We start from the raw sequence: 16,597 nt of genomic DNA, 5'->3' as shown, positions 1-16,597 counted from the left end.
TAGCAGCCAAAAGTACAACAGATGCCTTCTCCTTAGGTGTAAGCTTTTTTCCCAGCAGCTTTTTCAATACTCAGTGCTGATGGGCATTCATGCATGTTTGAGCTTTTGTGTGGTTGAATCCCTGCCCATGCCCCTACCAACCTCCACCCAGAATCATTCTAACAGAAGGGCAGATAGATGAGGAGAGCAAGCAGGAATAGTGAAGTGATTAAAAAAGAAAGTTGTGAATTACCTGTCGGGTATGAATTTGCCCAGGTGCCTTGAAGCTTCCTTGACAGCTGCACTCTGAGACACTGTAGGGGTCGGAGCTGCTGGAGGAGCATTTGGAGAGAGAGTCACAGCCAACTACGAATGTGTTGTCCAAAGGGAGTTCCTGAATGACATGGTGCTTTTTGGGAGCCACTGGGGTTTCTGGTTTGATCTGAAAGGTAGGCTGGGGAGAAGCTGACTTATAATGCTTGGCTAAATCAGGGCTATCAGGTTTAAAAGTGGTTGGTGTGGTGGCCCAATTATACTTTCCCATTGTCTGCTCCTCAAGCTCAACAGGAAGGTCCAGGGTTCCGTTGATGTGCTCATGAGTATTATCTTCAGATTTGGATTCTTCAATGGTGACAAAGTTCAACAGCAAGCTCTTAGGGGACCTCTTCTTTTTCTTCTTCTTCTTTTTGATCTGTCGACCTTCCTGGTTTGGTGATACCCACTCGCCACTTTGCTTGCCCTTCTGAACAACTTTGTGCCTTGGTGTTTGTCTACAACGTACCAAGGCAGTCACAAATATCACCAATATTACAGTCATAGTGCCAGCAATTATAGCTATGACAACAATTACATAGCTATTGTTCTGAGGAATTACATTATTGTCCCCAACGTTTCTGTCCAAGGGTGTCTCCATACTTTTTCGGACTTGTTCCTGAATGAACGTTGCATTGGAAACAGTGTCGTTCACAAACAAGTGAACAAGCGCAATTGCATGCAATGGGTCTGGCTGTCCTAAGTCTTTGACCATTACCACCAACCTATGAAGACCTTGATCAGCACTAACAATCTTCTCCTGCAATGTAATGTTTCCTGTAGCTTTGTCAATAGCAAACAGTCCTCTTGGTGACCCTCCAATAATGCTGTACTGCAGCTCGGCATTCATGCCAGTGTCATTGTCAATGGCATACACTCGAGTCACCACAGAGCCAGGGCTGGTTGTGAAAGGGACTAGGTCATAGGAGTAGTTGGAAGGTGGGATGACAAACACAGGCCGATTGTCATTAATATCAACAACATTGATGGTGACCTTGGCATATGAAGTTGTCTGAATTAATCCTCCATCCACAGCTTTGACTATAAAGGTATAGGAACTTTGCTGCTCCCTGTCAAATGTAATGTTTGGTTTAATTACACCAGTTTTGGGGTCAATTATAAAATTGTCCTTCCCATTTATAATTGAGAGCGTAACCACTGAATTGTCCCCAGCATCTGCGTCTGTAACTGTAATCAAGCCGACGGTACCATACAAAGGCAAGTTTTCAGGTACGTAGAAATTATACTCTGGATGGGTAAAGGCTGGACTGTTGTCGTTTTGATCTTGGACAATTAACTTCACGGTGACATTGCTTTGCAGAGGATTAGATCCATTATCCCTTGCAATCACTGTAAATGAATAGGTTTCCTGTTTTTCTCTGTCCAATCGCTTGCTTACAGAGAGTATGCCAGAACGTGAATCTATGTTAAAGCCCTCAGGTGCATCTGGGCCAAGAGTGTAAATAATAAGGGCATTAGAACCGCTGTCTGCATCAGTGGCACTGATTTTTATCAGCTGTGTGCCAGGGTCATTGTTCTCTGGGATAGACAGCTGAATCTCCGGCTGAGGGAAAACTGGAGTATTATCATTCTCATCCTTGATTTTAATGAGGACCATTGCAGATGTGTTTAAGGGTGGTTTCCCTGAATCTGATGCCACTATCTTAATGGCATACTCTCGAGTTGTCTCGTAATCTAAGGGGGCCGCAGTTTCCAACAAGAATTGGTCATTAAAAACAGGCTTCAACCGAAAGGGTACGTCATGATCAGTGTAACATGTCACTTTACCATTAAGGTCAGCATCCCTGTCAGTCACTGTAATTAGAGCTATTTTCGTGTTTAGAGGAGCATTTTCAGATAACAAGACCGTGCCGTTAACAAGGTTTATTATATACCGTGTGTCTATAGATGGGACATTGTCATTAATATCTGTTACATTTACAATGACAGTAGCCCTTGATGGTGTGGTGCTACCATCACTTGCTAAGACTATAAGCTTGTGGACTGGGTTGGATTCTCTGTCCAATGGCTGCTTGACTGTAATCAATCCAGTAGAACTGTCAATAGAAAAGTGCCGCCTGGATACCGAGGAGATTTGATTGCTAAAGGAAAAGTGAATCTGGGCATTGGAGCCAAGATCAGCATCACTTGCATGGAGTTGTGTGACTGATGTCCCCATAGGGGCATTCTCGGGCACGTTCACCTCCACCTCACTGTCCTTGAACACTGGCCGATTGTCATTTACATCTGAGACCGTGACCTGGAGGATAGCTGTGCTGGACTTTGGAGGTGTGCCACCGTCTTCCACTTTGATTTTCATCACAAAAGTGTCCTTGGTTTCTCGATCCAAATTTTGTTGGACTATAAGCTGGGGCCACTTGTCTCCCTCTGGAGTTTCAATGATGTCCAGACCAAACTCACCCACACTCTAAATGAGAAGAAAAAAACAATAAGATTTTGAATACATTGCTTATTTACTTATAAATAGGATATTAAAGTGTCTGTGTTAAAGTCTATTTTCCTGAATATGACTAATACTGGCTTTCATTACATAATTTTATACACACATAAAGCACAACCCCAAAATATCAAAAACTGTCATATGATGTATTTTTGCTTAAAATAGACATTTAGTCAGCAGCAGCTACAAACCTTAAATAAAGTTATTTAATCCTATTAGAAAGTGTATAAGGTTTTAAAAATATTGACTTAAAACACACAGCCAGGGAATATGATCCACTTATGAAAGCTTGTGAAAGTGTGCCCTGAATGGTTGTTGTGCTTTGTACTATTTTTATATATAAGTTAATCAAATCAATTATATGGGAAACAGTCAAGACAGTTTTAATGGAAAAAAGAACAAAATAGACAAAATTCAATTTTCAAACCATATTTGTTTTTTTACATAAAAACTAATGCAGAAACTGCTTTTGAGGTCACTATAAAAAATCCTTCTTATTATATAGCATTTTTGTAAAATTTCTTGATTTCTGTCCTCTTTTTAATGATGGTTATAGTTGGACAGATAAAGGAGCTGATGCTTAAATACAAGTTAAGTGAAGGAGTATAAAGAAAACTAGGCAAAAATATTTGAAGAGCAGAAAGCAATCTGTCCAGCCAATTAATGAAACTATAAATGCAGGCTGATTCCCCCCTCAGTGCACTGCCTGGCACTACACCTGAAATGAGGTTTTACCTTTCAATTTTACAATGAGACTGGTGTGGTATATTGAAGAAATGTCTTCTACGTAAGGATACATAGAAAGATGAAAAAGAAAGCCATAGAGATAAGCTTCTATTTTAAATATGCTGCAGGACCACCATAAATTACACAGTGGGGAAAAGGGGCTTTTAAAAAAAGAGCTTTTGTCAAAAGGAGGGTTAAAGCCTAAAGGAAAAGAGAGAGAAGGAGAGAAAGACAGAGAGAGAGAGAGAGAGAGAGAGAGAGAGAGAGAGAGAGAGAGAGAAAGAGAGAGAGAGAGAGAGAGAGAGAGAGAGAGAGAGAGAGAGAGAGAGAGAGAGAGAGAGAGAGAGAGAGAAAAAGAGAAATGCACATGTAATCCCCAAGAGAGGCCAGCTTCTACTGTTCAAAGTAATTGCCTTGCCTTTTTAAACCAGCACTAATATTTATGATTACAGATCAGGCTCCGTAAAGCTAAAAGCTGTCAACACATTCACTCCTTTCTGAAGGTAAAGCAAAAAGCAAACGAGGATTACACGGGCAAAAGCACTACTGAGTGTTAGCATATTTGAGAAACAATAAGTCTCCTTGAAGTATTTTAATCTAAAGCACATTCATGCTAAACTAAAAAAAATAAAATAAACATTTATATTTTGAGATAAGCGTCTAAACTAAAATATTATTCTATTTTGCACATATTTTGGGGGGGACATAAATGGGAGGAAGGACGAGAGAAAAGTATTTAACTGCAGGACCTATAATACATCTTATAAATGGAGGGTGATTTCATTCCGCCTTCTTTCATTGTATTGTTGTTGTAGCTGAGGAAGCATTACCCTCTGAAGGCTACTTCCAAAACATGTGAAAGGGGCTAATCAGAAAGAACCTTTCTTTCTGGAAAGAGTTGTTTTTTTTCTATAATTTTGTGATGGAGATTATTTGCTAGATGGGTCTTTTTCAACAAGAACCAGAAGTATATAGAAAAAGGGCAAACTACAGCAATTGTAAGGTTACATTAACTAATATTAGCGGTCATAATAAGTAGCTATGTGTGTTTAGTTAATATTGTGTATTTATCTGGTGCTTAGCACAATAGTAAACATGTGATTGCCAGATAAGCTAACGAGTTCGACGAAAACAATTTTAGTGAAAAAAAAAATAATAATAAATTTTTTACACTTTTATTACTGATAGTAATTATTTTGCTCAAGTTAGCTAGCTGTATTTTGAGTTAATTTAGTGTTTACACATGGGGAAAAAGTCAGCATCCCTGTCAGTCACTGTAATTAGAGCTAGTTTTGTGTTAAGAGGAGCATTTTCAGATAACAAGACCGTGCCGTTAACAAGGTTTATTATATACCGTGTGTCTATGGATGATACATTGTCATTAACATCTGTTACATTTACAATGACAGTGGCCCTTGATGGTGTGGTGCTACCATCACTTGCTAAGACTATAAGCTTGTGGACTGGGTTGGATTCAAAAACAATTTTAGTGAAAAAAAAAAAAAATTAGACTTTTATCACTGATAGTAATTATTTTGCTCAAGTTAGCTAGCTGTATTTTGAGTTAATTGAGTGTTTACACATGGGGAAAAAGTATTTAACTATGTGACCTGGAATCCATCGTATAAATTTGTTGTTCATTCCATTTGACTTTCTTTTATTGCATTGTTGTTGCAGCTGAGGCAGCATTATTCTCTAAAGGCTACTTCCAGATATGTGAAAAGAGCCCATCAGAAGGAACCTCAGACTGGAGGAGGAGAGGGTTGTTGGTTTTTGATTGTGATCTATTTAAGGTACACTGCTGCAAAGAGAGGTTATGGACACCGAAAGGACACCAGGGAAAATGCGAAGACTGTGGTGAAAGAGGCAAGCATGACAAAAGACAAGAGCTGTAGGCATTAAATCTGTGAGGGAGACCTTGAAGAAAGGGGGAAGAGTGAGAACAGAACAACGTGTGGCCCTCTGCTTTTTTTTTTTTTTTTTTTTTTTTTTTTTAACCAAACAGTCAGGGCCTGAGGTCAGCCAGTTGTGTCCACATTTTTATGAGGCACACTGTTGTTTCTGTAGCACAGACATCCCAGCTGAAAGTGTGGCCACCAGCATGTTTCCCGGCTTAAATCATAATGCGTGTAGGGAAGTGTAGCGACTATGCATGGTCAGGTGTGTTTCTTTTTTCATTATACAGTGTTGTATGTTATTGTCATTGCTACTGCTGTGCCAGTGTTGCTGGAGTTTTCATTTCCACAATTCTTATTTGATTCATTTCTGGTGTGAGATCAGAGTAAAACCTTTGTCGATACTTCTGGTTTTTCTTCTACTTATATTTGAATCTAGTAGACCATGAATTTTTTCTGTCGTCTGGGGTACATGTAATTCTTTTCTGAATAATAAGGCAGTACATTTGAAGCAACATTTTCTCTTTATTCTTATTTTTTGCACATTTTCTTGTGAAACCTTTACACAAGTAAGACTTTAGCATGCTATTACTGGATTGTATATATTGTATAGAGTGACTGTATTAGCAAGAGTCATGTTTAAAAAATGTGGAAATATGAAATAACGTTTAATAGTTCTTGGCACGGACTGAGGTAAAACCATTTCTACGTGTTTACATGGCCATGAATACAAGGCTCAGGTCTGTAAACACATAATGAGTAGAGAGATCTAATCGCAGAACCATAAAAATAATTGGCAATGAACTTTAGAGAAAACTACTCTCACAATCACTAATTAATATGGCTAATATTTACTATCCTATTTTAGTGTGGCTTAAATACACTGTCAATCAAAAGTATGTGGAATTCTTCTTTATTTTAGTAAGATTGTTTTCCCTTGTTAGTTTTAAGGAGAAGTCAGAGCCATCTGAACGTAAATAATCCCCCCCTACACACATACCCTACCGTAGTGTACATAACTATAATAAAGTTACAACAATAGCACTGTTACTCTTAAACCTTGTGGTCATTATTATGCTAAATAAAGGTTATTTAAATTTTTATTACTTTATTTGATGATCTGATGTGACATAGCCACTAAGTGCTATATAGCATGAATATCCTGGACATAAGGACTGATATTGTGATTTGTAGTGAGAGTAGGGAGCAGGTTGAGAAGAGCCTGGAGAGGTGGAGGTATGCGCTGGAGAGGAGGGGAATGAAAGTCAGAAGACAACATGTGTGTGAATGAGAGGGAGGGCAGTGGAGTGGTGCAGTTGCAGGGAGAAGAGATGGAGAAGGTGGAGGAGTTCAAGTACCTGGGGTCAACAGTGCAAAGTAATGGAGAGTGTGTTAGAGAAGTAAAGAAAAGAGTGCAGGCAGGGTGGAGTGGGTGGAAAAGAGTGACAAGAATGGTTTGTGATAGAAGGGTATCTGCGAGAGTGAAAGGGAAAGTTTATAGGACTGTGGTGAGACCTGCGATGTTGTATGATTTAGAGACAGTGGCATTAACTAAAAGACAGGAGGTGGAGCTGGAAGTAACAGAGCTGAAGATGCTGTGATTTTCATTGGGGGTGACGAGGATGGACAGGATTAGAAACAAGTTTATTAGAGGGACAGCGCATGTAGGACATTTTAGGAACAGAGTGAGAGAAGCATGATTGAGATGGTTTGGACACGTGCAGAGAAGGGACATGGGGTATATCGGTAGGAGAATGCTGAGGATAGAGCCACGAGGAAGGAAAAGAAAAAGTTTAAGGAGGAGGTTTATGGATGTGGTGAAGGAAGACGTGTAGTTAGTTGGTTTGACAGAGGCAGATGTAGAGGACAGAGTAGTATGGAGACGGATGATCTGCTGTGGTGACCCCAAGGGGAGCAGCTGAAAAAAGGAGATGCTGCACATAGGGACAATTAATGTCCAAGGCAGGATAGTACAATATTCCACTACTTTCATGTTACTTGGAATTAAATTAAAATTATTAATGGTTACTGTATTTCTGGATTTTTTTTTTATTTCAAATTTTAATTAAAATCATGGTGGATAATGAGGTTTTACTGTATAATTTAATGTTGCAAATATTTCATCTGCTGTTTCCCCTAAAAGAAATGTTGACTACATCGAATATTTCTCAATATTATTCTCACAATACCATGGCATTGCCATGGGTTATTTGGCATGTGAAGACAATATCTTTTAGTCGAACTTTAAGTAGTCTATATCTGGTTGTGTTTATATGCACAGCTGCAAACAATACCCACTGGATCTAATAGAACCAGGTTTTTTTTTTTTCCTATGGCCAAGGGCTGCATGAGTTATCAAGCAACACTTTTGTTCCAGTTTTGCCCATACAGAATGAGGCTGGGGGATTGTGATTACCTTCAGGCATCCTAAGAAAGAGTCAAAAGAGCATGAATCACCAGCCCAAGGGAAGTGACAATCATCTAAAAGTAATATGCATGCTGGTTGGGATTGTCTACATATTTATACCCACTGACCTGCAGCTTAATAAGAGAAACACATAAGGTGAATCTGTTTCTTAGGAGGATAACACCCAGAAGATTCTGAAATTGATACCAGCTATACTATATGGGACCTTTAAGAGGTACATGCTACAGTGATAATGTATTCCAAAAGCAGATAATAATAATAATAATAATAATAATAATAATAATAATAATAGTAATAATAATGATAATAATAATAATAATAATAATAATAATAATAATAATAATAATAATAATAATAATAATAATAATAATAATAATATATTTTGAGATTATTGTTGTCCACAGTTGACCGGCCTAGCATCATGAATCAATAAAATGACCTTGCATTAGGGTTAAATAAGAGAGTAAAAATCTATACCTAGCACACTTGTATTGTGTTTATGTAGGTCATTTGTATGTACAAAGACCTCAAGTGTAATTGAACAAATTAGGCTATAAAGATGTACACTCTTACTTTTTTATCAATACTCTGACCATGTGCTTTGCCTTTTCCCCATTGTTACCAGCTCGGATCCTATTTACACAATTTGGCAAAGACCAAAACACAAGAGATGTCTCAGTGGAACAGCCCCCATCCAAAATCCAGCCACAAATAATATCTGGAACCGAATGAAAGTGAACAGTATGGCTCGAAGCTTTCTATTTTCTGTCCAGAGCACTAACAGAAATAATTCTGCCATCACCATAAGGGTTCTTCTAGATCCAATTTCTTTTTTTTTTCATGTTTACTCATACAGACTTAACTCAGTGTGCTAATGACTATCCACAGACCATGAGTGCTCTTTCTTTCAACCTATTTATCCCCAAGGTAACAAACTTCTGGATTGATCAGCTTTAAGCCTTACGTTAATTAGTTTGTTCAAAAAGAGGACATCTCATTACAGCTTGCCTGGTATGGAAATGTTAAAAAAGGTCTCATGCCAGTCACTTCTTCACTTGTCACTTCTTGATCATTAATGTTTTAATGAGTGCATCACCTCCTTGGCCGCCGCCGATGCAGCTAACAACAACGTAACTGGTGAATTAAATGTGCATGCAAATGAGTTTAACTGAACGAGCACACACCAAACACATCGGCAATGTTAACACAGCATCCGATGTAATGAGATCCTGGCTCGTGGAATAAGAAAAAGCCTTCTCGTACTGTTTTATTTAAGTACAGAACCACCATATAGTGAAAGTTCCCCCATGAGCTATATAAGTGGTCAAAGGGGAGGGATAGGTATCTTAATGTGGGGCTAGAGTGCTTAAATGGCGGAGTGAAAATAACAATGAGTCGGGTGGAACCCACAACAGAAAAGTCAATATTTTTATCCCATGAGCCTGATCTGATCCACATGCCTCTAGACAGAACTTGTAAAAAAAGCTTCTCTTTAAGTGATAAAATCTCATCTAATGGAATGCCCCCCCACCCCCCAAGTAACTCATAGTATTACTTTCACCAGACTGACCTTGATGCGTCCACCATTCCAGGTGACATAGCAACACTAATGCTGATGGAACAATAAATACTGCTCATCAGTTAAATAAAGAATAGGATACGATAAGTGTGCTGTTTTATGAAAATAATAGATGACGAGGTAATGTAAGGCGTTGATGCCATTAAGTTGAGCCTACTCTTTCAATAACACTCTGAAACAAGACAATGCAATACAATCTTTTAATTTATTTATGGGATGTGTTTATTTATTAATATTATTTTAACCAATGAATATTATATAACATGACAAGTTAGAAAGTTTCAGTTTTCATTAACACTATTGCATCCATCCCTTTGCCAGCCTCTCGATATTTCCTGTTTCTTGTAGTATAATAATAAGAAAAAAAATTTATAAACTGCAAAAGTCCTCTGAGCTGAATATTCTTGCTGAGGGTACTCTGTACTCCTTCAAGAAAGCTATATTCATAATAAAAGTTTCCATGAATGAGCCAGTGCAATAGAAATGATAGTCTAATAAAATCAATTATATAAATAAACAGAGCCATGTTGTTACAAAAGATTTTATCCACACATACTGACAACAATATTTGAAAATTTCTACAGTATGGCACTTGTGGTATAAAACTGGCTTAGGCAAGACTTCACACCCGTGTCATGAGTCAAGGCTTCCTCTTTTTGCAAATGTGCCGTGAGCATGCGACAAGCAAAAAATAAATAAAAAAAATATATTTCTGGCATAGCTCTTTCAGAGCACAGCCTTTTACTGTACGTGCAAAAACTGCCACGATGCTAATCAAGCTTCGCCACGCTGTAGATCAGCTCGTCTCTCCGGGTAAAGTAGGACTGTGTGAGAGATTACAGACTCGCACTTGCTATCTGTCAGTGGACCAAACACAGTCCAAGAAGTGGATTCGTGGTCAGATGCTACTCAAGTGATGTTTGCAGCCAGCTCAGAGGACAGAAATACATCCTCTTTCGTCTGTATCCGGCATTCACTTTGTCCCAGCGTGACTAAACTTGCCTTTGATTCATGTTTGCATATCCAATTTGGAACTAAGAGATTTCTCTCAAGTTCAAAAAAAGGAATAAACTGAATTATCAAGCCAAAAGCAGACGCCGCACATATTTATTTTAATACGCAGCTATGTTGTAAAATTACTTTGGTCATTTTCCAAGCACAAGCATTGGAGTGTTGCACTAGAGATGCCTTGGCAGCTATAGCTCTTTAAAAATGCAAATTGGTGACTTAATCAGACATGGAAGGCATGGATTTAGCTAATTCTCATAAGGAGATACAAATTGCTCTTTCACATATTAATGTCAGTTGTGCCTTTTTTGTGTTTTGAAGTGTTACAGCCTCAATCAAGCTCTGAAAATAAACTTTCCAGTCGAGAGTTCCACAACATGTCTAAATGCAATCACTGCATAAATAAAGATTTTAAAATAAAAATGGAGTTTGAATCATATTTTGTGTTGTGAATTCTTTAATGCATTCTACTCCTAATACATAAGTTACACAAAGACACTGAGAACATTACAATATTTTCATATTAGTAGGAAAAATGAATATTCAATATACTGTAGTGATATTTTTTCTAATTTTGTAATATTTTTTTTATTTATTTTTTGCAATCAGTATGTTACTAAGCTCAGTCAATTACTTGTGGAAGACCCTGAATATAAACCTAGCACTACTATTGTTTTTTTTTACCTCTTAAGGATCTAATAAAGGCAGTAGTAATTAAATGACTCACAGGAGACCAGTGCACCCACCTTGACAAGCTCATAGTGCTGTATTCCATTAAGCCCCACGTCAGGGTCGAAGGCTGAGGGTACCGGATAGCGGTTATTGATGGCTGTATTCTCAGGAATGGAGATGTTAATGACGGTAGACTGGAACAGCGGGGCATTGTCATTAATGTCTTCAATGAGGAAGCGAATCTTGACCAGGCGAAAGATCTCGTCGGGCAGAACAGCCACCTCGATCTCATAGTAGCAGCGTTTCTCATTGAAGACTCCGGAGCACAGCTTCTCACGGTCTATGCGGTTAGATGTCGTGAAGATCTCACCCGTGCTGGCCTCCACCCTCACCAACGGAACCTCTCCAGACTTGTAGACGGGTTTGAACTCCAGAGCTGTGGACAGCTTAACATTGGGGTCCAGGTTTAGGTCCAAGTCTTTGCGCAGGTTCCCGATGCGCACGTTCTCTGGCTGTTCTTCTTTCACCGTGTAATCCTTCTCCTGGGTCCAGCACAGTGACACCAGGCAGGTGAGGAAAAGCACCAGCACATGGGATTCACTCAACAAGTCCATGCTCGGAGTGGGTGGGGATTTGTCTTGGGAGGTCTGTAATTTCTATGGTAATAAGAGAAGACAAGAGAAGGAGAAACGATAATTGTTGTACTACAAAACCACGTAACACACAATTACACATTTGACTATAATTAGAGTTCTTTTCACCATTCTCTTTTTTTCCCATTCTGTAAATGACCTTTCACATTTTAACAAATGAGGAGAAGGGCTGCATATCAAATCCTTGGACATATCAACATTTAATGGTGTTCAACACAATTAACCTTTGGTGCTCCACATCAAATGATGACTGTATGGACAAGGAACTGGTACAGGTTCACTTAACTTTGACAACCACCCTAATTAATGTTTTTAACCACTTTGGGAAAATAAAGCAAATGTACAGCCTAGTACTGTCTTTTCTTTAAAAAAAAGTCTCAAACAAACAACCATCTAAAATACACCAATTAGACATTTTGCCATGCTTAAGTTAAACCCTGAACACACAGTGGAATTGCCAAATTTCAGCAAAAATAATGTTGTTTTTTGAGCCAAATAATTAAAAATGTAAGTGATTAAAAAATAAATTCCATCAATAACATTCAAAATAATGCTTTAATAACTTAACTGATAATATCCTTTATACTCACAGAAAATGTGTTAATCAGCTCTTATGTGTTCATCTTTGAAAGCAGTCTCTTATTATATAAAATCTCCCACCCCCACTTAGTAAATAAGTAAATAAATTTTCTTCAAATACCCACAATGCATTTATCTGATCACTTGACTAAACGTCAGATCCGCTCTATGAGGAATATTTCCACAACTCATCCAAAAGCATTTAAAGTACATGCTTAAAAGATATATTTGAGTTATTTCTGATTATTATTAATAACAAAACAGTATTGAATATACAGTAGGAAAGTATTGAATACAATCTTGATAATCATCAGAATCCTAAAATGAAAGATATACCCATGTGAATAGGAGTTTTCACAAAAACAGCAAGAATGGGAAATGATAATTGTACGCACATCCTTAGTCTCTAAATGACCATTATAGTCTTAAACTGAGAATTTAATACATCCCTGCTGTAACTAAATATAATTATCCCCTAGAAGAATCCAAACACATTTCATGACTTGTTTCCTGATTTTACATTTGTGTGCTTCCTATAAATTAGCTACCACAATCCTATCAGTCCAGTATATAAATATACTAGCTGAAAGTACCCGTGCTTCGCTATGGAAGGCAGAACGCTAAGCAATATGGCAATAGGCAGTAAGCACTGAGCAGGACTGGATGATCAGAGATCAGAACGTAACGTCAACAAATAACGTACTACCCCTTTGTAGTACCGATACAGGGTGAACTACTTTGAAATAAATTTTTATCGTGCATCTAACATGTAATAAGAAACAATGTACTAAATTTCATTAGGATCTGTAATGTTATTTCGAAGAGTTTACAATGCGTGAGAAATCGCGTTTTTCGCGAGTTAGCCCCGATCCAGGCCGAATTTTTCAAAACCCTTTCTTAGTGAGCACCTAAGACCCAAGAGGAAGGTATGTTCCAAATTTCATTGCAATCCGTTCAGTGGTTTTTGAGATTTCGTGATGAGTGAGTGAGTCAGTCAGTGGTATTTGAGCTTTAAATATATAGATTTTAAATAATTGAATGCTGCCAGAGTGTCCAGACCTTCCCTGTATGCGGGGAAAAGTAATTGGAAACCAGTATGGAAGATGCCCAACACTCCGGAAGTCTAAGTATTGTTACTTTTTACACATTTTCATATGCTGTGCTATTTCTGTAAGAAAATGTGATTTGTGTAATTTCCCTAGATGCACTGAAAAGCCATCCTAGTCGAGTTTTCTTTCTTCTAATCAAAGCAATGGCAACAATATGAAAGTTTAAAAAGTGCAATCTATGCATCTTTAATTCGCCCAACTCCAAAAAGCTTTGCCCCAGGAGTTGATGGATTTGAAAGAAGGAAGGCTGCATTAAATATAACTTTAGCATATTAATGCATCTAATATGTGATGGTAGAACAAGCACAGTGAAACATAAAATGTTCTTTTTTGAAAGTTTGTTTAAAGGACGTATTTAATATTTTAAATGAAGGGACACGATTAAAATCTTTATGATATATAAGATTATTGTAATTAGTTATTTTCAGATGTAAGGAACTTTAATGAACACCTGGGTGGACAATTCATAAATTCATTAGAAAGCCAGTTGTGCACATTGAAGCTTGTGTATTCATGACTGGAATAAAAGTCGTAGATAAGTAAATGTAAGTAAGATAGCTTTTATGTGATTTAATACTGTCTAAGAGAAATGAAAACATGCACAATTGTGTAGGTTGCTGTGTTTGTGTTTTAACAAAAAGTCAGATATTCATTTTTGTTAATAAATCCATTCTATGTTGTGTAGTATATTTGTATTATACTTAAAAATGTGTATTTCTTGATATGCTAGATGTTGACAGCTTTCCACTAATATGTAATTCTCTAAATAGATTTTAATATCCCTGATTCTGAAAAATCACAGGCATCCATTTATGCCTTCCATAATCATTCTATTCTATAAGCACCAGGTCACACCTCAGGTGATGTGGGTAGTGCAGCATGTTGTCAGATTTCGATTAAACAAGATGCATGAATTATGTTTAAACATAACTGCACTTTAAATAAAAACATTTGTTTTGCAAAAAATCAATAAGAACTATATATGTTTTTTTTCTTTTCCAGGTTGTTAAGCCTACATGTCTGCTGGGGTTCTCTGAGTTTAAAAATAAAAGTCTCGCAAGTAATGCGTATGTCCTGGGCACCTAGACTACCGATAAGTCCAATCTTTGATTCATATATTTCCTGGCCTTGGTAGCAGACAGACCATCCATGAAGATTGGCTTCTCTCCATCAAATATGCATGATAAGTTGATGAAATGAGCATGACATTTCTCAGTGGATTTCCATCAGCTCTCTGCAAAAAAAAAAAAAAAGAAAAAAAGAAAAGGGAAGGGAAGGGAAGGGAAGGCTTCTTTACATAGACAGGGTCACGGAGCCTGTTTTGATGTGTCAGAAATGCAAACAGCAGTGAGCTCAGGTCTGTGCTGTCAGGGGCATGTTGTGTTACTCGGAGCGTGCGCTCTGTAGCGAAACTCTGGAGATACTCATTAAAGGTTCGCTGGGTAAAAGAGCTCTGTACACAGTATTTACATGTCAGTAAGCAATAAGCAGCTTATTCTTTACACTGATACACAAATTGATAGGTGGGTGTGGGAAAAAAAAAGAAATAAATAATAAATAATAAATAAACACATTGAGCTCATCATTCGCTTTTCTTTGAAGTTCGGACCTATTTTTAGCCAGCTAAGGGAGAGCAATTATTACACACCTACTGTACTGTGATCCTAAGACAGTCAGTCCGAGTCTATGCCCATCAAATGTCAAATAATAAGAACTCGCCGGTGAAGGAACACATTACAGTGTGTTGAATAAAAGATGAAAAGATGATCTAGATTGCTCCACCTTACATTAAAAGTGGTACTGAAAAGACTTAAAAAAAAAATTCTCAACATAACTGAAACCACTTTTAAAGCTCTCTTGTGAGCTATACAATACAATCCAATTCAAGATCACTTGTTTCCTCAGTATATTCAACAATATCCAGAAATAATGATATATCCAGTCCTGCTGACAATACGGCCCCCCGAAAATAGAACACAACAGCGCAGACAGAATATGCACCATAACACGGCATACGCTCAACAGTGAGCACTGTTTAGCATTTTGTAAGAAGCTTTTCAGTCCAGGGACATGGAGCTTGGATTAGTCAATTCCACTAGGGAGCAAACACGCCATTCCTCCCCATATTTAGGACAGTTTATCTTGTTGCAAAGCATGTATAGCCATTTTACACTCAGACTTCTTTCCCTCTTGGGAAATAACTCTCCAAACTCCACCCAGCATAGATTTGCAGAGCTTTGAAGGTTCAACTTTCTCAATCTTTGAGAAACTTCCAGCATGCCAGCGCATCGGGAGCTCGTGTCAAGAGAAATCACATGTGTCACCGAGGATGCTTTTTCTGCTTGCAATGGGTTCCGATGATCTATTTTGAGCGCTGGACCATAGAATCCACAGGGTAGGCAAAAGCCACCCATCCCTCTGGAGCCTGAGCCGAGGAACACACCGACTCTGGATCGCTTTACATGACAATGTGATGGACTGAGCTGCCTGTTTTTATTATGAGCCAAGCTGTCAAGGAAGAAAATATCTCCGCAGCCCCAGAGCATTTCAGCTTACATTGCAATGGGATGGCTGTTTTGAATAATTGTCTGTATGGTGTCTTCTGCCTCGGCAGCCAGGGTGGTGAATTCTGCATGATATTCAGAGATTATAACCTCTGAGCGAAGTCAGAATTGTAATTAAACCGAGGAGGCGTTGGACGGAATTATTAAAGGTGCTTATGGAAGTTAATCTGGGACAAGTGCCTAAAGCGTGTCACTCACTTCAACTTGTTCATTTCATCAGTCGAGCTTCGTGCTCCCAATCGGTTTGAATGTACTTCGTTTCTTTGACATTTCGGCGTCTTATTTGAATTCACCCGCCACCTCATCAGCAACACGAGGCCATTCTCTGTCCTGCCAGCCTCCCTCCCCCTACCTGCTCTCCCTCCTCTCCACTCGGGATGTCAAGCTTCACATCCATGCGTGACTCTTTTTATTCATTATTCTGCTTTAACACTCCATGAATATAGTAGAGGCAGCTTATGAATTTCTAGTACATGCAAGTGGACGGCTATATTGCACAAGCAAAGCAGCACTTTCACAACCACAGCTGACTTATTTCACTATATCCAAATCAAAGCTATAAAGACATGTGAAAATCGCATTGAAAAACCCCTAATAGAGAGAGAGAGTGAAGTTTAAAGGTCAAATCAGTT

The 16,597-nt window shown here is 38.2% G+C and overlaps 1 protein-coding gene across 2 annotated transcripts in view; it reads right to left on the bottom strand.

Annotated features, from left to right (window-relative positions):
- The window catches only part of pcdh11 (protocadherin 11), a 189,449-nt gene that overhangs the window by 168,949 nt on the left and 3,903 nt on the right, over positions 1-16,597 (bottom strand). For both annotated transcript variants that reach the window (XM_083561573.1, XM_083561574.1), the window contains 2 exons: positions 11,135-11,716; positions 233-2,719 (listed from right to left, as the gene is read on the bottom strand). In XM_083561573.1, coding sequence (XP_083417699.1) covers positions 233-2,719; positions 11,135-11,674 — 3,027 coding nt within the window. In that variant the 5' untranslated portion in view covers positions 11,675-11,716. The remainder of the gene's footprint in view (positions 1-232; positions 2,720-11,134; positions 11,717-16,597) is intronic.

The sequence above is a fragment of the Silurus aristotelis genome (assembly GCF_946808225.1).
Source record: "Silurus aristotelis genome assembly, chromosome: 14".
In the NCBI taxonomy this organism is placed as follows: Eukaryota; Metazoa; Chordata; class Actinopteri; order Siluriformes; family Siluridae; genus Silurus; species Silurus aristotelis.
Note: the sequence above shows the minus strand (reverse complement) of the source record. Positions and strands in the feature narration are given on the sequence as shown.